The following is a 22546-nucleotide window of genomic DNA, read 5'->3' on the forward strand; positions in this document are numbered from 1 at the left end:
GTGATGACCGGAGTGACGTCACCACAGGTCCTTTTCCTGTACACGACAAAGAAGACAGAAGAGAAGCCGGGCTGCGCGAGCGACATTTTTATTTTATTTTTATTTTATTTTTAACCCATCCAGCGCTATTGTACAATGCATTCTGTATTCAGAATGCTATTATTTTCCCTTATAACCATGTTATAATGGAAAATAATAAAGATCGGGTCCCCATCCCGATCGTCACCTAGCAACCGTGGGTGAAAATCGCACCGCATCCGCACTTGCTTGCGGATGCTTGCGATTTTCACGCAGCCCCATTCACTTCTATGGGGCCTGCGTGAAAAACTCACAAAATAGAGCTTGCTGCGATTTTCACGTAACGCACAAGTGATGCGTGAAATTCACCGCTCGTGTGCACAGCCCCATAGAAATGATTGGGTCCTGATTCAGTGCGGGTGCAATGCGTTCACCTCACGCATTGCACCCGCGCGGAAAACTCGCCCGTGTGAAAGGGGCCTTAGTGTCTCTATATTCTCAGAGTCATAGTTTTTGGTTTTTTTTTGGGTGACTGTCTTATGTAGGGTCTCTTTTTTGTGGGATGAGATGACGGTATGATTGGTACTATTTTAGGGTGAGTAAGAATTTTTCATCTGTTTTTATTACACTTTTTGTGATGTAAGGTAACAAAAAGCCCAAAAATGGCTTTTTACACTGTTTTTTTTTTTTTTCTACGGCGTTCAGTTGAGGGGATGGATCATGTGATATTTTTATATTTTTTTAAATTTCAATTTTTTTTTATTTTATGTGTTTTATTTTGGGAAAGGGGCTTTTTTTAATTATGAAAAACACTTTTTTATTTTCTCACTTTTTTTTTGTCCCACTCTGGGACTTCAACTTCTGGGGTCTGATCCCCTCTGCAAAGCATTACATCCTGTATTGTAATGCATTGCCTGTCAGCTTTTATGCTGACAGCCTGCCTGTGAGACCCAGCTAGGCTTCCGTAGAATACAGAGGCAGTATTACTGTTTTTCCCATCTCCCTCCCACAAAAAGTTAATAAAAGTTAATCAGAAAGTTATGTGTACCCCAAAATGCTGCCATTAAAAACTACAATTTGTCCCGCAAAAAACAAGTCCTAATAAAGCTATATAGATAGAAAAATAAAAAAGTTATAGCTCTTGGAGAGCGACGATGAAAAAAGGTAGAAAAACGTTTGATCAGTAAGGCCCAAAACAAGCTGGTCACTAAGGGGTTAAAGACACAGAAGTAGTACAACTTATGGAGAGCCTGGAGAGTCAACCTCCCCTGCTCCTAGCTACATTGGATATTAGTTCTCTCTATATCTTTATAGTCTGCGAGAGGTTCTGTCTCTGGCTTGCCAACAGCTCTCTTTGAAGAGGTGCATGTTCATATGTATGTGCCTATCCTGTATACATGGTAAAGTAATCTCATATAGCAGTATTATCGATGTGTGCAGTATAGCAGTACCACATACCTATCTTGTTTAGTGGTAGGTTACGTTACATGTTTAAATGTAGTCTGAGAGGGGTGGGGTGAGTGACTCAAGCCTGTGAAGCATAGGTGTGTTCTAGGACCGGTCAGGTATTCCTAGGATCGTGCATTTACCTTAGTTTTTACTTGCTGCTCACCTGTTACTTCAGAAACACTTGGAGAACTCTGGTATCAGAAAATGATGGTCGCTAGGAAAATGTTTTTCCCAACTCCTAACAGATCACAGACCTGTGTGATCATCCTGGGAATTGTCCTGATCTTAGGAAGTTTTGAGCTTGGTTTTCTTGTGATGCTTTTCACAGCCTCCAGCCAGCCACAGATCCTGCCCGTCGTACATGAGGCAAGGAGGGGACTGGAGCCTCTGGGCGACAACAGCAGGTGTGTGATTTATTTATTTTCTGTATAGATGAACTTCATTGAAATCAAGAGCTTTAGGGAGCCTTCACACATGGCAGAAAATTCTGCGACTGAAAATCAATTCCATTAACCTTTTAATAGGGCTTGCAGAAATCCATGCACTTGCTGCCCCAAGTCAAATGAATGGAACAGATTTTTAGACACTGAATTTTCTTCCATGCGTGAAGGTACTCTTGGGCTTTATTCATACGTCCGTGGTGTGTTGCGGACCCGCAACACACCCGTCGACACCCACTATAGAAATGCCTATTCTTGTCTGCAGCTGCGGACAAGAATAGGACATGTTCTATCTTTTGCAGAGCTGCAGACCGGAAGATCGGGGCCGCACTCCGCAAATGCGGATGCGGACAGCACAGTGTGTGCTGTCCGCATCCATTCCGTCCCCATAGAGAATGAATGGGTCCGCACCCGTTCCACAAAATTGCGGAACGGATGCGGACCCATTTGCGCACGTGTGAATGGAGCCTTACCTGTACAAGCCTCGTGGGTAAAAACCACGCCAATTTTCTGTAAAGCTGAATATGGTTTTGATGCATTGTTTTAATGCAGCACAATCCAACTCATCCTATGTAAATGCCTCTTAAACCCCTCAGGACTTGGACATTTTCCATTTTTTCAGTTTTCATTTTTTACTCCCAGCCTAATAGTTTTTAAAATTTTCCACTAAAAATAGTCGTATCATGGCTTGCTTTTTTTTTAGGAACAAGTAGTACTTTCTAGTGGCGCTATTTATTGTTGCATAGTGTAGTGTGAAGCTGAAAATAATTTCAAATGGGGCGGAAATATAAAAAAAACAATTCCACCAGTTTTATGGGTTTTGTTTTTAGTGTTTCCTATGTGGTAAAACTGACCCTTTACCTTCATTCTCCTAGTTAGTACAATTACAATGATACCACATTTATATCGTTTTCTTGCATTTTAATACTGAATAAAAACAAATTACTGGAATAAAAAGTGAATTTTTTTTTTTTGTATTGTCATATTAATACCCCCATAACTTATTTGATTTTCATATCTACAGAGCTGTGTGAGGTCTAAATTGTTGTGGGATGATATGTAGTTATTATTGATACAATTTTGGAGCGTGTATTACTTTTTGATCACTTTTTATAAAAATTTTTTGGTGGGGTGAAGTGGCAGAAAATGACTGCCATATGGGATAAATATTTTTACATTTTAATAGTACGGGCATTTTTGCACAAGGTTGGGATGATTTTAATTTTTTAAATATATTTTAAAAACCTTTTTTTTTTTTTAATAGTGCCCCTGCTATTTTTAAAGATCAGGTTGTTACAGACGCGACAATACCAAATATGAGTACTTGTTTTTTGGTTGTTTGTTTCAGTTTTACATAATAAAGCATTTTTGAAAAAAAAAATGAATTTTTTAGGGTCTCCATATTCTGAAAGCCATAGTTTATATTTTTTGGGATGACTGTCTTATGTAGGGGCTATCTTTTTTTCGGGATAAGATCACTGTTTGGTACTATTTTAGGGTGTGTATGACTTTTTGATTGCTTGGTATTACACTTTTTGTGATGTAACAAAAAATAGCTTTTTTGACACTGTTACTTTTTTTACGGTGTTCATCTGAGGGGTTAGGTCATGTGATATTTTTTATACAGCAGGTCGTTACAGACGTTGTGATACCTAATATGTAAACTTTTTTTAATTTATTGAAGTTTTACACAATAAAAGCATTTTTGAAACAATTTTTTTTTTATGTTTTAGGCCTCTTTCACACAGGCGTCGCAGGAAAAGGTGCGGGTGCATTGCGAGAACATGCGCGATTTTTCCACATGCGTGCAAAACATTGTAATGCGTTTTGTACGCGCGTGAGAAAAATCGGCATGTTTGATACCCGAACCTCTTCACAGAAGTTCGGGTTTGGGATCGGTGTTCTGTAGATTGTATTATTTTCCCTTATACCATGGTTATAAGGGAAAATAATAGCATTCTGGATACAGAATGCATAGTACAATAGCGCTGGAGGGGTTAAAAAAATAACAAATAATTTAACTCACCTTAATCCACTTGCTTGCGCAGCCCGGCTTCTCTTCTTTGCTGTGTACAGGAAAAGGACCTGTGGTTACGTCACTCCGGGCATCACATGGTCCATCACATGATCTTTAACCATGGTGATCGATCATGTGATGGACCATGTGATGACCGGAGTGACGTCACCACAGGTCCTTTTCCTGTACATAGCAAAGAAGAAAACAGAAGAGAAGCCGGGCTGCGCGAGCGACATTTTTATTTTTATTTTATTTTTAACCCCTCCAGCGCTATTGTACTATGCATTCTGTATTCAGAATACTATTATTTTCCCTTATAACCATGTTATAAGGGAAAATAATAAAGATCGGGTCCCCACCCCGATCGTCACCTAGCAACCGTGCGTGAAAATCGCACCGCGTCCGCACTTTGCTTGCGGATGCTTGCGATTTTCACGCAGCCCCATTGACTTCTATGGGGCCTGCGTTGCGTGAAAAACTCACAAAATAGAGCTTGCATGCGATTTTCACACAACGCACAAGTGATGCGTGAAAATCACCGCTCGTGTGCACAGCCCCATAGAAATGATTGGGTCCTGATTCAGTGCGGGTGCAATGCGTTCACCTCACGGATTGCACCCGCGCGGAAAACTCGCCCGTGTGAAAAGGGCCTTTTTTTTGGGCGACTGTCTTATGTAGGGTCTCATTTTTTTGTGGGATGAGATGACGGTATGATTGGTACTATTTTGGGGTGAGTAAGAATTTTTCATCGTTTTTTATTACACTTTTTGTGATGTAAGGTAACAAAAAGCCCAAAAATGGCTTTTTACACAGTTTTTTTTTTTTTTTTCTATGGCGTTCAGTTGAGGGGATGGATCATGTGATATTTTAATATTTTTTTTTCCATTTCAATCTTTTTGAACTTTATGTGTTTTATTTTGGGAAAGGGGCTTTTTTTAATTATGAAAAACACTTTTTTTTTTTTGTCCCACTCTGGGACTTCAACTTCTGGGGTCTGATCCCCTCTGCAAAGCATTACATCCTGTATTGTAATGCATTGCCTGTCAGCTTTTATGCTGACAGCCTGCCTGTGAGACCCAGCTAGGCTTCCGTAGAATGTAAGCCCCGATGCCTATTGAAGGCATTGGGCTGTCATCAGATCCCAGTCACTGCTGCGCAGGGACCCAATGGAGATGAGGAGGGCATCTGTACCCTCCGCATGCCGCGGTCATGCTTTGACCACGGCATACAAGGGGTTAATATGCCTGCATCTGTGTTTTCACCGATGCCGGCGTATGCAGTAGGGCCACATCTGTCAGTGACTGCCGGGTCTGTGCCACTGATCCAGCAGGCACAGCTCCTGCACCCGTCCGATCAGCCCGCCGTACGTCCACCAGCGTCGTACATGTACAGCAGGGCTCCTTAAATGGTTCAAACCATCTTGAGCACAAAAAAATCCGGCATTGCTGGATTCAACAGATCATTTCCAGATCCATATTGACTATAATGGCATCCGGTGGTGATCCAGCTGCTTTCCAGCATAAATGCTGGGTTTTGGGGGGACAAATACTGTTGCATGCTGTGCTGTTCTTTTCAAATTGAATTCCTGCACTGTATTATTATATCTTCTTTCACTATGTTGTTACCAATGTATTGTTCTCTGCTGCCATCTGCTGGCCAGAATTCGTACGCTGCACGCCTTGTTTCTTGTCTATAAAGTTTTTCTCTGCTGGGCGTGGTTTTTGCAGCCTTGGTCCTTGTCACTTCCTGTAGCCATTTTCAGTGCTGCACTCCTTGTGACTGGAGACTCACCTTGGCTTGTGAAGGCATCAGTTTTTGACCAGCAGTTGCCTCAGCAAAGACATCCACATCACAGCATCTACTGCATCACTGTATGTCACTGCTCTGGATCAAATAAACCCACGTTTGATTGCATCCTCATGTCTACGTCTGGGTCCATCTAACCTGAGCATCTGCCGGTCCGGTCTGCTCCACTGCTTGGATACGAAGGTAGGACAGTCACAAGGTCATTATCAGTTACACCTTCATTCGCCTTCATGTGGGGACAGAACAGTCAAAAACTGCCTTAAAGCCTTATCCCCCAGTAAATACCCGTCTCAAGTCTAATGCCCGGCTACAGGTTCCCTCAGAGCCCAGTGCCACACTCAGGAACCTCGCCTGCAACAGGCCCACTCGCAGTAAACCTGCCCGGCAACAGTGTACATCCCACAAGCCCAAGGGGAAGCACGGCGTGTCCGCAGTAGATATACTCTTGCCTGGAAGTCCTCCACTACTCGCCAAGCCATTTTCTACATTCTATGTTAACCCTTGCTCGCATGATATAAGAACTGTTCACGCACGCGGGGCCTCCCTCAAACCAAAACCCCGCAATTCACTCAAAACACTTTAGCAACCTTATCGGGGTGCCTCATCTGAGCCGCATGGCAATTTTCAGCTCCTAATTCGAAAGTTCATTTTCTTAAAGAGACAGCGCACCTTAAATCAAAATGGCCGAAAATGACCTCGTACAGTTCCCCAGTGATGAAACAAAGCAAATGCAACCTGATACTGATCATTATGAAGAGCTGGAGGTAGAACCCACACTTCTAGAAGACCAAGTCACGCGACCAAGGCGCTCTCTCAAACCAACTATAAAGGTCACGGAAAACTATCACACCAGGAAAGATGAGCTATGTGACAACCTGGAAGAGCTATGGGAACGAGTTTCCTCCCTCATATCAGGAATAAAGTCCTCCACAGGCGATGCCACCAGCTTAGGCTACTTTCACACTAGCGTTCGTCGGTCCGCTCGTGAGCTCCGTTTGAAGGAGCTCACGAGCGGACCCGAACGCAGCCGTCCAGCCCTGATGCAGTCTGAATGGAGCGGATCTGCTCAGACTGCATCAGTCTGGCGGCGTTCAGCCTCCGCTCCGCTCGCCTCCGCACGGACAGGCGGACAGCTGAACGCTGCTTGCAGCGTTCAGGTGTCCGCCTGGCCGTGTGGAGGCGTGCGGATCCGTGCGGATTCGTCCAGACTTACAATGTAAGTCAATGGGGACGGATCCGTTTGAAGATGCCACAATATGGCTCAATCTTCAGGCGGATCCGTCCCCCATTGACTTTACATTGAAAGTCTGGACGGATCCGTACGAGGCTATTTTCACACTTAGCTGTTATATGCTAAAAATAATGCAGACGGATCCGTTCTGAACGGAGCCTCCGCCTGCATTATTATGATCGGATCCGTTCAGAACGGATCCGATCGAACGCTAGTGTGAAAGTAGCCTTACAAGTTGCAGTCGGGCGGCTGAACGCAGCCCATGAAAGATACAAGAGACTGTCCACAAGGTATATAACCTTTCTAAAGGACTTTAATATTGAAGAAGCCCCATCAGAATTGTGCAAGGCAGAATCAATAGACAGACAAAGAGACGCCATGGTGATGGATCCTAAAGATAAAGTGGAACTCCGCATCTCTCATTTGCAAGAAACTAGATCACACAGATCGCATTCATCCAAACATTCCTCGCGGTCCTACAGATCATCATGCTCTAGAAGCTCCGCCCTGAGCGACAGATTACTAGAGGCCCGCATAAATGCAGAGCTATCCAAAGTGAGGTGTTCCTTCACCGAAAAAGAAGTCCTTGCGAGAACAGAAGCACAGACGGCGGCGGCCAAGAGGGCAGAAGCGGAGGCAGAAGCCAAGAGGGCAGAGGCAGAAGCGGAGGCAGAAGCCAAGAGGGCAGAAGCGGAGGCAGAAGCCAAGAGGGCAGAAGCAGAGGCTCGAATAAAGATCCTTGAATCAGAGAGGGAAGAGGAAATTGCATTAGCAAAAGTCATCAGAATCTACAGAGGCTAGACCACAGCTCAACCCTGCAGCAACATCATTCTACCCGGAAGCATCTCACCCTTTCACGCCACGCAGCCTATACGCCCCAGGGGCATCACAAGTTGTCATGGCAACAAGCAGTGAGAGATCAGATATGTCTGAGTTTGCCAGGTTTATGGTGAGCAGAGAGCTAATTAACACCAGTCTCTCAAAATTTGATGACCGTGCGGAGAGCTACAGAGCCTGGAAGGCAACCTTCAAAGCCGCCATCGCCAACCTCAACCTAACGGCAGAGCAGGAGATCGACCTGTTGATCAACTGGCTGGGCCCAGGCTCCACAAATCGCATCAAGAGCCTTAGAACTGTCTATGTGGGACAAGCAGAAGCAAGTCTCGCTGCAGCCTGGCAGAGACTCGAACGCACCTTTGGCAGTGCAGAAGCAATAGAGAAGGCACTATTCAGGAGACTGCAGAACGTTCCCAAGATCAGTCTCAAGGATGTCCACAAGCTTCAGGATTTAAGTGATTTGCTCATGGAACTGGAGCTTGCCAAAAGAGATCCTCGTCTGTCCGGGCTGTGCTACCTGGATACTGCCCATGGGGTGAACCCAATTGTCGTGAAGCTACCATACAGCCTGCAAGAGAAGTGGGCGGCATCAGTCTCAAGGTACAAAAGAGTGCATGATGTCACCTTTCCCCCATTTATTCATTTCTGTAGGTTCATCGATGAACAGTCCCAGATGAGGAATGACCCCAGCCTCGACTTCCTGGAGTTTAATACTACAGCTTCAGTGATGCCATCATCAAGGTATGAAAGTATTGTGCATAAACACAGAGACTTTAAGAGCAGCGTGAATGTTAGAAAGACTAACCTACCATCATCTGCAGTACCCACTGGTAAACAGTACACTACCTCATCAGGAGACAAGGCCTTCAATCGTGAATGTCCCATTCATAAAAAACCACACTCACTGGACAAATGCAGAGGATTTAGATCCAAAACCATACAGGAGCGCAAGAAAGTCCTCACCGAGCTTGGGGTATGTTTCAGGTGCTGCGCTTCATTGGAGCACATGGCTAAGGACTGTAAATCCATTGTCAAGTGTGAGGAGTGTCATAGTGAAAGACACACCTCAGCTATGCACCCAACTCCACTCACAAGGGATTCACCGGCTGCTGTCACCACCAGTCCCGCTCCAAGTCATGGCGGGGAGCCCCAAAATAACGCCAACACAGCCACTGCTGTTTCCTGCTCATGCTTGGACGTATGTGGGGAGGGCCAGAGTGAGAAATTTTGTGCCCGCATATGTCTAATCAAGGTCTACCCGGAGGGGCTACCAGAAAAGGCAGTAAAAATATATGCCATCATTGACGACCAAAGCAACCGCTCCCTAGCAGGACCTAAATTCTTTGAAGAAGATAAGTGTGTGGGCTGGACTGGCACTCTGTATGTGTGGAGTAATACGGATAAAATACAATAAAATGATAAAAATACAATATAATGTAAAGTGATCACACAATTTAATTATAATAACTTTAAAATGCCAAAATAAATGGCTAAAAAGAAACGCTGCGCGGCATAATAAATACTGCAATAACAATCGAAAAAGTGATCTGGGTGTGATCACAATATGTCCTTGAAAGTGACGATATTCAGTGGTATTCTTGCATATAAGACAGAAAAAAGTGCAGGTTGTAAGTCCTTTTTTCTTTCAGATATTGTATAAGCAGAAGTGCCGCATTGAATCTATAATAATAATATGTCCGTATTTCAGGGGACTTTTACACGGAGCGGGTAGTCAGAAAAGACTTTTCAGTCAATTATGGTCCCATTCAATTTGTAGATAAAGTGCTGTATGCTCTGAGGTAGCAAAAGGTCTTACCTTAACCCGGATGGTTTTCAAGGTAGATGTGGTTACCGTATAACTGGTTCAGCCCGGTCTTCTACTGTGTGTCTGTACCAACGCTAGAGTAGCGTGGTCTCCGGCGTGCTCCTGGCTTGGTCCGCAACAAGGTATCGTGAAGGCGGATAGCTGGATTGTTTGTATCCCAGGGCGCCGCGTCTCACGTGGTGTGTGACGTAGTCTTAGTCCGTGACTGTATCCGGGTATCGCGAGAACTCTGCTCGGCGATTTTTTAAATAGGAGATTTTTTCGGAGCGCTCCAATTTTTGAAAGGATAGTTTCAGACTTTATAGCATCTGTAGAAAGGCCTTTGAGTAGAGTGGGAGCTATCAGCTGTTTACGCCAAACGCGTTTCGGGGACCTCTTCCCCTTCTTCAGTGGCAGCTGATCTCCCAAATTTAAGGTTGGCTTTATATAGATCCATCAGAGAAAACTAAAAAGCGGCCTGGATTCAAAATTTCGAATGGATATCCAATTGTCTATGAAAAGTTTTATATGCGCTTTTAATGCGTTAATTTCTCTGCTTATGCGTTTTTCTGTTATATTGTATCTGATGTTTAGTCTGATTTACCTCATGAGGAATAAATATTGCAGCTTATTTATTTTAGTAAAAATATACACATAATAACTAAAACAATAAATATTATATAAAATGAATAAAACGTGTTTAAATATATTTCTTTAGTACAAAAGAATAATATAATATCTAGTAGAATACATAGTAGTATGATGTTGCGTGATGGTAGAAAATGTTACATGGTGATAGAATGTTGCATGATGATAAAAGGATGCATGTCTGCCTCCAAGGGGGAGACTCAGTGCTGGTAAACAGCCAAACGTGAGGCTCTCCGTCGGAAGACAGACATGCAGCCGATATCCTATAGAAAGCCGAAAATTTCTAAATCAGCGTTTAATCCCATCGGAATCAGGCTTCCAAAGTCGAATATCATCCGTGATTCGGCCCTGGACATTTTGTCTATATGTTTGCCTCCTCGCCAGTGTGTATCAATTTTTTGTAATGCCATGAAAAACATGCCTTTTGGGTCTTTGTTATGGATTTCTTTAAAATGTTTTGATAATGAATGTTTCATGTATCCATTTCTGATATTGCGTAAATGTTCGCTGATTCTTGTTTTCAGGCATCGTTTTGTCCTACCAATGTACTGTTTCCCACACGGACATTGGATTAGATAAACTACACTGGAGGTATCACAACTAAGAAAACTCTTAATAGTCACAGAGAAATTGTTTTGGGATGACTTAATTTCAGTAGTTCTTTTAGGAAATTTTGTTACTTTACATCCTTGGCATTTGCCACATCTATAAAATCCCTTAAGGTTCATCCAATTTCCAATGAACGAAGGTTTTTTGGGGTTGTGTTTTATTGAAGGTGCAATTTTCAGACCTAGATTTTGTGCTCGTGTGTAGGTAATCTGTGCTTTAATCGGTAATAATGGGCCGATTATTTTATCTTGAGTTAATAAGTGCCAGTATTTGTTAATAATTCGTTCGATCTTCTTATGTTGGGTGGAAAAAGGTAATATGATTCTGAAATCCGTTTGTATGTAACTTTTTGTATTTTTAGTATTTAAACGCTCCTCAGAGTTTTCGGAATCTTTTGTAAAGAAAGTTTCTCTGGATATTTTATTTACCTTCTGGGATGCTGTTTCCAAAATATGTATAGGATATTTTTTCTCTAAAAATTAATTTTTTAGTATTTCGGCTTCTTTTTGGTATTGTAATTCTTCGGTGCAATTTCTTTTTAAGCGACGGAATTGTCCAAAAGGAACATTTATCAACCATTGGGGCAAATGACAACTAGAGTATAATATATAGCCATTTTTCGCAGTTGTTTTCTGGAAAGTACGACATATATATTTACTTTCTTTTTTGGTTATATTTAGATCTAGGAATTCAGTTTCTAATTGGTTTATATTTGCTGTGAAGTTCAAATTATAAATATTATTATTTAATCCTGAGATAAAGGAGTGTAAACTGTTTTCATTACCCCTCCAGATCAAGATGACGTCATCAATATATCTACGCCAGAGCACCAGGCTGCCCCCTATATTGGGATCAATAAATAAATCCTCCCAATATGCCAAAAATAAATTTGCATAACTGGGGGCAAACCTGGTGCCCATGGCGGTCCCCGTGATCTGCAGGTAATAGTTATTTTCAAAAAAGAAATAATTGTGTTCTAGTATGTGTCTTACTCCTTCTGTAATAAAAACTAATTGTTCCTGTTTAAAATTTTCTTTTTCTAAATGAACTTTAAGAGCATGAATGCCTTGATCGTGATTAATCACTGTATATAGTGATTTTATATCTAAAGTAGCTAAAATCCAATCATCTTCGACTTTTAATTTCTCCAGTATTTCAATGACTTCTGTCGTGTCCTTCAGATATGATTTTGTTTTTTTAACTAAGGGTTGTAGCCATGAATCTATGTATTTTGAAAGGTTTGCAGTTAAAGATCCGACACCAGATATTATGGGACGACCTGGTGGACAAGTAACGTTCTTATGGACTTTTGGTAAACAATATAATATCGGAAGTCTACCCGGTGTTCCCATAATAAAATTAAATTCTGTTTTATTCAGGATTTCCAAATATAATCCTTTTGTGCTATATTCTAACAGTTTTTCTTTGAATGAAGCGGTTGGGTCTCCCCTAAGTATCTTGTAAGTGTCTACATCTGATAGTTGTCTTAGACATTCACTATTGTAGTCTTGAGTGTTTAAAATCACTATAGCGCCCCCCTTGTCTGCGGGGCGTATGGTGATTTCTTTTTTATCTTGAAGTTCCCTTATTGATAAAGCTTCTTTCTTTGATAAATTGTTATTATATATTTGTTTTTCTCTTAGCCTCCTTAAATCCATCTCAACACATTTTTGAAATCCTGCCATTTCTGGACCTATTTCGTTCCTAGGGAATTTTTTTGATTTATTTTTGAGATTAGTATGTGGAAATTTTTCAATTGTGTCTATTTGTGAAACCAAAGGATTTTTTAAAAAATATTTTTTTAGGCAAATGTTTTTTATAAATTTTTGTATGCCAATATAGGTGTCGAATTTGTTCAATTTCGCAGATGGGGCAAATTTAAGCCCTTTGTTTAAAAGTGAAATTTGTGTTTGTGTAAGGTCTACATCACTTAAATTAATGATATTATCATTATTATCTAATAATCCCTTCTGTAATTCTTGTGTCTTCTTCCGTCCTCTACGTGTTTTCTTTGATCTCTTTGATCTGAGTAATATTGTTGGTGTGTCGGTGTTGTAAATTGTTGGTCTCCATATCTCGGTGCTCGTGAGTGTCTTTGTTGGGGATAATTCTCTATGTGTGGGTTGTGATGTCTCAGGTTGTAAGGGTGTTTTGGGGGGGGGGGAGGAGTTTTCTTGTGTGTCGGAGATGCCGGAGTATGATGTTGCGTGATGGTAGAAAATGTTACATGGTGATAGAATGTTGCATGATGATAAAAGGATGCATTACATTCTATCACCATGTAACATTTTCTACCATCACGCAACATCATACTACTATGTATTCTACTAGATATTATATTATTCTTTTGTACTAAAGAAATATATTTAAACACGTTTTATTCATTTTATATAATATTTATTGTTTTAGTTATTATGTGTATATTTTTACTAAAATAAAGAAGCTGCAATATTTATTCCTCATGAGGTAAATCAGACTAAACATCAGATACAATATAACAGAAAAACGCATAAGCAGAGAAATTAACGCATTAAAAGCGCATATAAAACTTTTCATAGACAATTGGATATCCATTCGAAATTTTGAATCCAGGCCGCTTTTTAGTTTTCTCTGATGGATCTATATAAAGCCAACCTTAAATTTGGGAGATCAGCTGCCACTGAAGAAGGGGAAGAGGTCCCCGAAACGCGTTTGGCGTAAACAGCTGACAGCTCCCACTCTACTCAAAGGCCTTTCTACAGATGCTATAAAGTCTGAAACTATCCTTTCAAAAATTGGAGCGCTCCGAAAAAATCTCCTATTTAAAAAATCGCCGAGCAGAGTTCTCGCGATACCCGGATACAGTCACGGACTAAGACTACGTCACACACCACGTGAGACGCGGCGCCCTGGGATACAAACAATCCAGCTATCCGCCTTCACGATACCTTGTTGCGGACCAAGCCAGGAGCACGCCGGAGACCACGCTACTCTAGCGTTGGTACAGACACACAGTAGAAGACCGGGCTGAACCAGTTATACGGTAACCACATCTACCTTGAAAACCATCCGGGTTAAGGTAAGACCTTTTGCTACCTCAGAGCATACAGCACTTTATCTACAAATTGAATGGGACCATAATTGACTGAAAAGTCTTTTCTGACTACCCGCTCCGTGTAAAAGTCCCCTGAAATACGGACATATTATTATTATAGATTCAATGCGGCACTTCTGCTTATACAATATCTGAAAGAAAAAAGGACTTACAACCTGCACTTTTTTCTGTCTTATATGCAAGAATACCACTGAATATCGTCACTTTCAAGGACATATTGTGATCACACCCAGATCACTTTTTCGATTGTTATTGCAGTATTTATTATGCCGCGCAGCGTTTCTTTTTAGCCATTTATTTTGGCATTTTAAAGTTATTATAATTAAATTGTGTGATCACTTTACATTATATTGTATTTTTATCATTTTATTGTATTTTATCTGTATTACTCCACACATACAGAGTGCCAGTCCAGCCCACACACTTATCTTCTATTATTCCTTCCTGTACGGGTGATACAGTCTTCTGGCCTAGAGCACCTGCTTAGGAGTGAGCTATTCCTGTTTTTTACTTCAATTTAGTCCATTTTTGGTCCACCCTATTTGGAATTTAGCTCCTCCGACTGCAAATATGGATGTGTGGAATCATATGGAACACAAAATTAAAAAAGTTGATACATTTGTTTTGGATGTTTCGGAAGATTTTAATCTACTACCAACTAGAGAAAAATCCACATCTGAGATTTTTAGAGAATTAGAGACTTTACTATTAAAACAATTGAGACAGTATTGGGAGATTAAATCCCTGAAACAATACTTGAGCCAAAATATAATACCAAAAGGTTTGCAGTTAACAAAAATACCAGCTCAAGATCTATTGAATGAGGAATTCAACCAGGAATGGGATAAATTTTTAAATATACAATCAAGAGGACTAATAGAATTAATAATTAAACGCAGAACACAAATCTTAGCCACACTAGCCGAGAAAATCAACCAAATAAAAGGTAATATGGAACATCTGATAAAAGATGAACTATATAATAATTGGCAAGATAAGATCTGTAAAAGTTTAGATAAAACTGAACAAGATATCATATATAAAAAAAGTAAAAAATTAAGAAAATTTGACACACAAGAATCTAAAACAAAACCTAATGAGATATTAACAGATATTGAAAGTATTGCAGAAATAATTCCCATTGAAAAACAAAGATATAATATACCAGTGAGAAATCGATTTGAAAATTTCGCAGATCAAACTTTTTTAGACCGGACTCCACCCCATCATTCAACACGAAAAAGACACAAAAGATCGGCATCTCCGACACACAAGAAAACTCCTCCCCCCCCCCCCCCAAAACACCCTTACAACCTGAGACATCACAACCCACACATAGAGAATTATCCCCAACAAAGACACTCACGAGCACCGAGATATGGAGACCAACAATTTACAACACCGACACACCAACAATATTACTCAGATCAAAGAGATCAAAGAAAACACGTAGAGGACGGAAGAAGACACAAGAATTACAGAAGGGATTATTAGATAATAATGATAATATCATTAATTTAAGTGATGTAGACCTTACACAAACACAAATTTCACTTTTAAACAAAGGGCTTAAATTTGCCCCATCTGCGAAATTGAACAAATTCGACACCTATATTGGCATACAAAAATTTATAAAAAACATTTGCCTAAAAAAATATTTTTAAAAAAATCCTTTGGTTTCACAAATAGACACAATTGAAAAATTTCCACATACTAATCTCAAAAATAAATCAAAAAAATTCCCTAGGAACGAAATAGGTCCAGAAATGGCAGGATTTCAAAAATGTGTTGAGATGGATTTAAGGAGGCTAAGAGAAAAACAAATATATAATAACAATTTATCAAAGAAAGAAGCTTTATCAATAAGGGAACTTCAAGATAAAAAAGAAATCACCATACGCCCCGCAGACAAGGGGGGCGCTATAGTGATTTTAAACACTCAAGACTACAATAGTGAATGTCTAAGACAACTATCAGATGTAGACACTTACAAGATACTTAGGGGAGACCCAACCGCTTCATTCAAAGAAAAACTGTTAGAATATAGCACAAAAGGATTATATTTGGAAATCCTGAATAAAACAGAATTTAATTTTATTATGGGAACACCGGGTAGACTTCCGATATTATATTGTTTACCAAAAGTCCATAAGAACGTTACTTGTCCACCAGGTCGTCCCATAATATCTGGTGTCGGATCTTTAACTGCAAACCTTTCAAAATACATAGATTCATGGCTACAACCCTTAGTTAAAAAAACAAAATCATATCTGAAGGACACGACAGAAGTCATTGAAATACTGGAGAAATTAAAAGTCGAAGATGATTGGATTTTAGCTACTTTAGATATAAAATCACTATATACAGTGATTAATCACGATCAAGGCATTCATGCTCTTAAAGTTCATTTAGAAAAAGAAAATTTTAAACAGGAACAATTAGTTTTTATTACAGAAGGAGTAAGACACATACTAGAACACAATTATTTCTTTTTTGAAAATAACTATTACCTGCAGATCACGGGGACCGCCATGGGCACCAGGTTTGCCCCCAGTTATGCAAATTTATTTTTGGCATATTGGGAGGATTTATTTATTGATCCCAATATAGGGGGCAGCCTGGTGCTCTGGCGTAGATATATTGATGACGTCATCTTGATCTGGAGGGGTAATGAAAACAGTTTACACTCCTTTATCTCAGGATTAAATAATAATATTTATAATTTGAACTTCACAGCAAATATAAACCAATTAGAAACTGAATTCCTAGATCTAAATATAACCAAAAAAGAAAGTAAATATATATGTTGTACTTTCCAGAAAACAACTGCGAAAAATGGCTATATATTATACTCTAGTTGTCATTTGCCCCAATGGTTGATAAATGTTCCTTTTGGACAATTCCGTCGCTTAAAAAGAAATTGCACCGAAGAATTACAATACCAAAAAGAAGCCGAAATACTAAAAAATAAATTTTTAGAGAAAAAATATCCTATACATATTTTGGAAACAGCATCCCAGAAGGTAAATAAAATATCCAGAGAAACTTTCTTTACAAAAGATTCCGAAAACTCTGAGGAGCGTTTAAATACTAAAAATACAAAAAGTTACATACAAACGGATTTCAGAATCATATTACCTTTTTCCACCCAACATAAGAAGATCGAACGAATTATTAACAAATACTGGCACTTATTAACTCAAGATAAAATAATCGGCCCATTATTACCGATTAAAGCACAGATTACCTACACACGAGCACAAAATCTAGGTCTGAAAATTGCACCTTCAATAAAACACAACCCCAAAAAACCTTCGTTCATTGGAAATTGGATGAACCTTAAGGGATTTTATAGATGTGGCAAATGCCAAGGATGTAAAGTAACAAAATTTCCTAAAAGAACTACTGAAATTAAGTCATCCCAAAACAATTTCTCTGTGACTATTAAGAGTTTTCTTAGTTGTGATACCTCCAGTGTAGTTTATCTAATCCAATGTCCGTGTGGGAAACAGTACATTGGTAGGACAAAACGATGCCTGAAAACAAGAATCAGCGAACATTTACGCAATATCAGAAATGGATACATGAAACATTCATTATCAAAACATTTTAAAGAAATCCATAACAAAGACCCAAAAGGCATGTTTTTCATGGCATTACAAAAAATTGATACACACTGGCGAGGAGGCAAACATATAGACAAAATGTCCAGGGCCGAATCACGGATGATATTCGACTTTGGAAGCCTGATTCCGATGGGATTAAACGCTGATTTAGAAATTTTCGGCTTTCTATAGGATATCGGCTGCATGTCTGTCTTCCGACGGAGAGCCTCACGTTTGGCTGTTTACCAGCACTGAGTCTCCCCCTTGGAGGCAGACATGCATCCTTTTATCATCATGCAACATTCTATCACCATGTAACATTTTCTACCATCACGCAACATCATACTACTATGTATTCTACTAGATATTATATTATTCTTTTGTACTAAAGAAATATATTTAAACACGTTTTATTCATTTTGTATAATATTTATTGTTTTAGTTATTATGTGTATATTTTTACTAAAATAAATAAGCTGCAATATTTATTCCTCATGAGGTAAATCAGACTAAACATCAGATACAATATAACAGAAAAACGCATAAGCAGAGAAATTAACGCATTAAAAGCGCATATAAAACTTTTCATAGACAATTGGATATCCATTCGAAATTTTGAATCCAGGCCGCTTTTTAGTTTTCTCTGATGGATCTATATAAAGCCAACCTTAAATTTGGGAGATCAGCTGCCACTGAAGAAGGGGAAGAGGTCCCCGAAACGCGTTTGGCGTAAACAGCTGATAGCTCCCACTCTACTCAAAGGCCTTTCTACAGATGCTATAAAGTCTGAAACTATCCTTTCAAAAATTGGAGCGCTCCGAAAAAATCTCCTATTTAAAAAATCGCCGAGCAGGGTTCTCGCGATACCCGGATACAGTCACGGACTAAGACTACGTCACACACCACGTGAGACGCGGCGCCCTGGGATACAAACAATCCAGCTATCCGCCTTCACGATACCTTGTTGCGGACCAAGCCAGGAGCACGCCGGAGACCACGCTACTCTAGCGCTGGTACAGACACACAGTAGAAGACCGGGCTGAACCAGTTCTACGGTAACCACATCTACCTTGAAAACCATCCGGGTTAAGGTAAGACCTTTTGCTACCTCAGAGCATACAGCACTTTATCTACAAATTGAATGGGACCATAATTGACTGAAAAGTCTTTTCTGACTACCCGCTCCGTGTAAAAGTCCCCTGAAATACGGACATATTATTATTATAGATTCAATGCGGCACTTCTGCTTATACAATATCTGAAAGAAAAAAGGACTTACAACCTGCACTTTTTTCTGTCTTATATGCAAGAATACCACTGAATATCGTCACTTTCAAGGACATATTGTGATCACACCCAGATCACTTTTTCGATTGTTATTGCAGTATTTATTATGCCGCGCAGCGTTTCTTTTTAGCCATTTATTTTGGCATTTTAAAGTTATTATAATTAAATTGTGTGATCACTTTACATTATATTGTATTTTTATCATTTTATTGTATTTTATCCGTATTACTCCACACATACAGAGTGCCAGTCCAGCCCACACACTTATCTTCTATTATTCCTTCCTGTACGGGTGATACAGTCTTCTGGCCTAGAGCACCTGGTCCTAACTGCTTAGGAGTGAGCTATTCCTGTTTTTTACTAAATTCTTTGAAGCCTTTGGAATAAAGGGACCGTCAGAACCCTACATCTTAAACACCTGCTCGGGTCGCATAGAGACTAGCAGCAGGAGGGCAGAAGGATTCATCGCTTGTTCCGTCAGTTGGAATACAGAAATACCTCTACCGACGCTGATCGAATGCGATCAAATACCCAACCATAGGGATGGAATTCCTACCCCGGAAGCTGCATTTCACCAACCACACCTAAGGCACCTAGCCAAAGTTATCCCACCTATGGACAACAACGCCGAGATTCTACTCCTGCTTGGCAGAGACAATCTAAGGGTACACAAGGTGCGTCAACAGTGTAATGGTCCCGACTATGCACCATACGCCCAGAGACTGGACTTGGGATGGGTAGTCATAGGAAATGTATGCTTGGATCAACCAAGAATCCACTCTTTCAAAACGTACGTGCGTGGAGATGGACGCACAACTTGCATTAAGCCTTGCCCTCATCACTACGAGGTGAAAGAGAAACCTCCAGACCTCATACAACCACCTGATGACATTTCTCCCTGCTTTGCCGACAACTTGGGAAGATTAGTCTTTCACACAAGCAAGGACGATGATAAAGTAGCTTTGTCAGTAGAAGAATTTATCAAGATAATGGACAATGAGTTCCTTAAAGACAAAACCAATCACTGGGTTTCTCCATTACCCTTCCGAGCTACCAGGGTGAGACTCCCGAACAATAGAGAACAAGCTCTGTCTAGATTTAACTCTCTTCAGCATACCATGAACAGTAAGCCTGAGATGAGAGAACACATTGTTGCCTTTATCGACAAAATATTTCGCAACAACCATGCAGAATCAGCTCCACCCTTAGGGAAGAACGACGAGTGCTGGTACTTGCCTTCATTTGGAGTTTATCACCCACGAAAACCTAATCAAATTAGGGTTGTTTTGGACTCAAGCGCCAAACATCAAGGTGTATCTCTTAATGATGTCCTTCTCACAGGTCCTAATCTGACGAATAACCTAGTTGGAGTGCTGATGAGGTTCAGAAAAGAGCTCGTTGCCATCACCGCCGACATTGAACAGATGTTCCACTGTTTCGTAGTCAGAGAGGACCACCGGAATTTCCTCAGGTTTCTGTGGTACAAGAATAATGACACCAACGCAGAGATGGCATAATATAGAATGAGGGTACACGTATTTGGAAACAGCCCTTCACCTGCTGTGGCAACTTACGGCCTTCGGCGCACTGCATTAGAGGGAGAATCCGAGTACGGTAAAGACGCCAGAGACTTTGTAGAAAAGGACTTCTACGTAGATGATGGACTCAAATCACTACCGACTGAAGAAGCGGCCATCGATCTGCTCAAAAGGACTCAAAGTATGTTGTACCAAGCCAAACTTAGACTACACAAAATTGCCTCAAACAGCCTGGCCGTTATGAGGGCCTTCGAATCAGGCGATCATGCACCAGGATTCAAGGACATTAACTTGGGACTGGACAGTCCACCTGTACAGAGGAGCTTGGGCCTCAGATGGGATCTCTCGGCTGACTCCTTCGGTTTTCAGATAAGTTGCGCAGACAAGCCATTTACAAAACGAGGTGTCCTATCAGTGGTAGACAGCCTATTTGATCCGCTGGGATTTGTAGCGCCCATCACCATACAAGGTAAATCTCTACTGAGACAGTTCTCTGAAACAGTCAAGTATTGGGATACCCCACTTCCCTCAGAGAAAGAGCAAAAATGGGAAGCCTGGAAGCGATCCTTGTGCGCCTTGGATGAGATCCACATCCCGAGATGCTATGTTAAAACCTCACTTTCCTCTAGCATAAAGAAAGAACTCCATGTGTTCTCAGACGCCTCCACGGAGGCCATCGCAGCGGTTGCCTATCTGAAGGTGACAGAACCCAACAACCAGAATCATGTTGCAGAACAAAATCCTCTCATCATTCCCAGCAAACATCATATCACCGTCTTGCTAATCCGCCATTACCACGAAACGGCCGAACACCAAGGCAGGCAAATTACTGAAGGCAAATTACGGTCTGCAGGCCTTTGGATTATAGGTATGAAAAAACGTGTGGCCCAAGTACTGCATCAGTGTGTGCACTGTCGTAAAGCAAGAGGAAAACAACTACACCAACAAATGGCCGACTTGCCTGCAGATAGACTATGTACAGAGCCGCCTTTCACCTATGTTGGCCTAGATGTCTTTGGGCCATGGATGGTATCCGCACGCAGGACCCGCGGCGGTCACGCAAACAGTAAGCGTTGGGCCGTACTATTTACTTGCATGAGTGTGCGAGCAGTTCACATAGAGGTGATAGAATCTATGGACACATCCAGCCTTATTAATGCCTTAAGACGGTTCTTCGCAATCAGAGGACCAGTAAAACAATTGAGGTCTGACCAGGGAAGCAACTTCATCGGAGCCTGTAGAGAACTTAACATCGACACCAAGTCCATCCAAGATCAGTTGGCGGAAAAAGGTTGCACCTGGATTTTCAACCCTCCTCACAGTTCCCACATGGGGGGCTCCTGGGAGAGAATGATCGGCATCTCACGCAACATCTTAAATTCTATGCTGATGGATGTAAACTCGTCTAGACTCACACATGAGACTCTAGTTACTCTTCTCGCTGAAGTTTCAGCCATTATCAATTCAAGACCCCTTGTGCCAGTGTCTATACTGCCATACTGACTCCGGCTATTCTACTTACCCAAAAAACTGAGAGTACGCTTATTCCTAGTGGAGAATTCACTCATGCTAACACTGGAAACGTGTACAATATCTAGCAGATTACTTCTGGAACAGGTGGCGAAAGGAGTACCTCAGTATTCTTCAAGGAAGAAGAAAATGGCAACACAACAAACCAAACTTGAAGGAAAGAGACCTTGTATTGATGAAAGAGCAACAAACCGAAAGGATTGACTGGCCTATTGGGCTCATTTCAAAGGTTTTCCCTAGCAAGGATGGCAAGGTCCGGAAGGTGGAGTTGAAGATCTTCAGGAAAGGCGAGCTTAAAACGTTCTCAAGACCAATCAACGAACTCATCCTAATATTACCCATCGAGAACGTCCCTGACGGGTGAACAGGACTGTATCTAGGTTCGCAGATCTTCTCCATTCCAAGTTGGAAAACAGGACTAATCTATGTTTTGCATTCTAACATGTTCTTTTTACAGGTTGTTTTATATTTTATGGACATTCGTCATAGTGAAATCCCCAAAGTGAATTTCAGACGGGGAGTGTGCTGTTCTTTTCAAATTGAATTCCTGCACTGTATTATTATATCTTGTTTCACTATGTTGTTACCAATGTATTGTTCTCTGCTGCCATCTGCTGGCCGGAATTCGTATGC

General features: G+C 40.8%; 1 protein-coding gene across 3 annotated transcripts in view; it reads left to right on the forward strand.

Annotated features, from left to right (window-relative positions):
* The window catches only part of B4GALNT2 (beta-1,4-N-acetyl-galactosaminyltransferase 2), a 214121-nt gene that overhangs the window by 3589 nt on the left and 187986 nt on the right, over positions 1-22546 (forward strand). Inside the window, exon 1 of one of the 3 annotated variants that reach the window (XM_044296762.1) lies at positions 1586-1871. The exons of 1 other annotated variant lie outside the window; for it this stretch is intronic. In XM_044296762.1, the coding sequence (XP_044152697.1) occupies positions 1672-1871 (200 nt within the window). In that variant the 5' untranslated portion in view covers positions 1586-1671. Of the gene's footprint in view, positions 1-1585; positions 1872-22546 lie in introns of those variants that run through there. One more of the 3 variants, XM_044296760.1, reaches the window with a different exon arrangement.

The sequence above is a fragment of the Bufo gargarizans genome, chromosome 6 (assembly GCF_014858855.1).
Source record: "Bufo gargarizans isolate SCDJY-AF-19 chromosome 6, ASM1485885v1, whole genome shotgun sequence".
Lineage (NCBI taxonomy): Eukaryota > Metazoa > Chordata > Amphibia > Anura > Bufonidae > Bufo > Bufo gargarizans.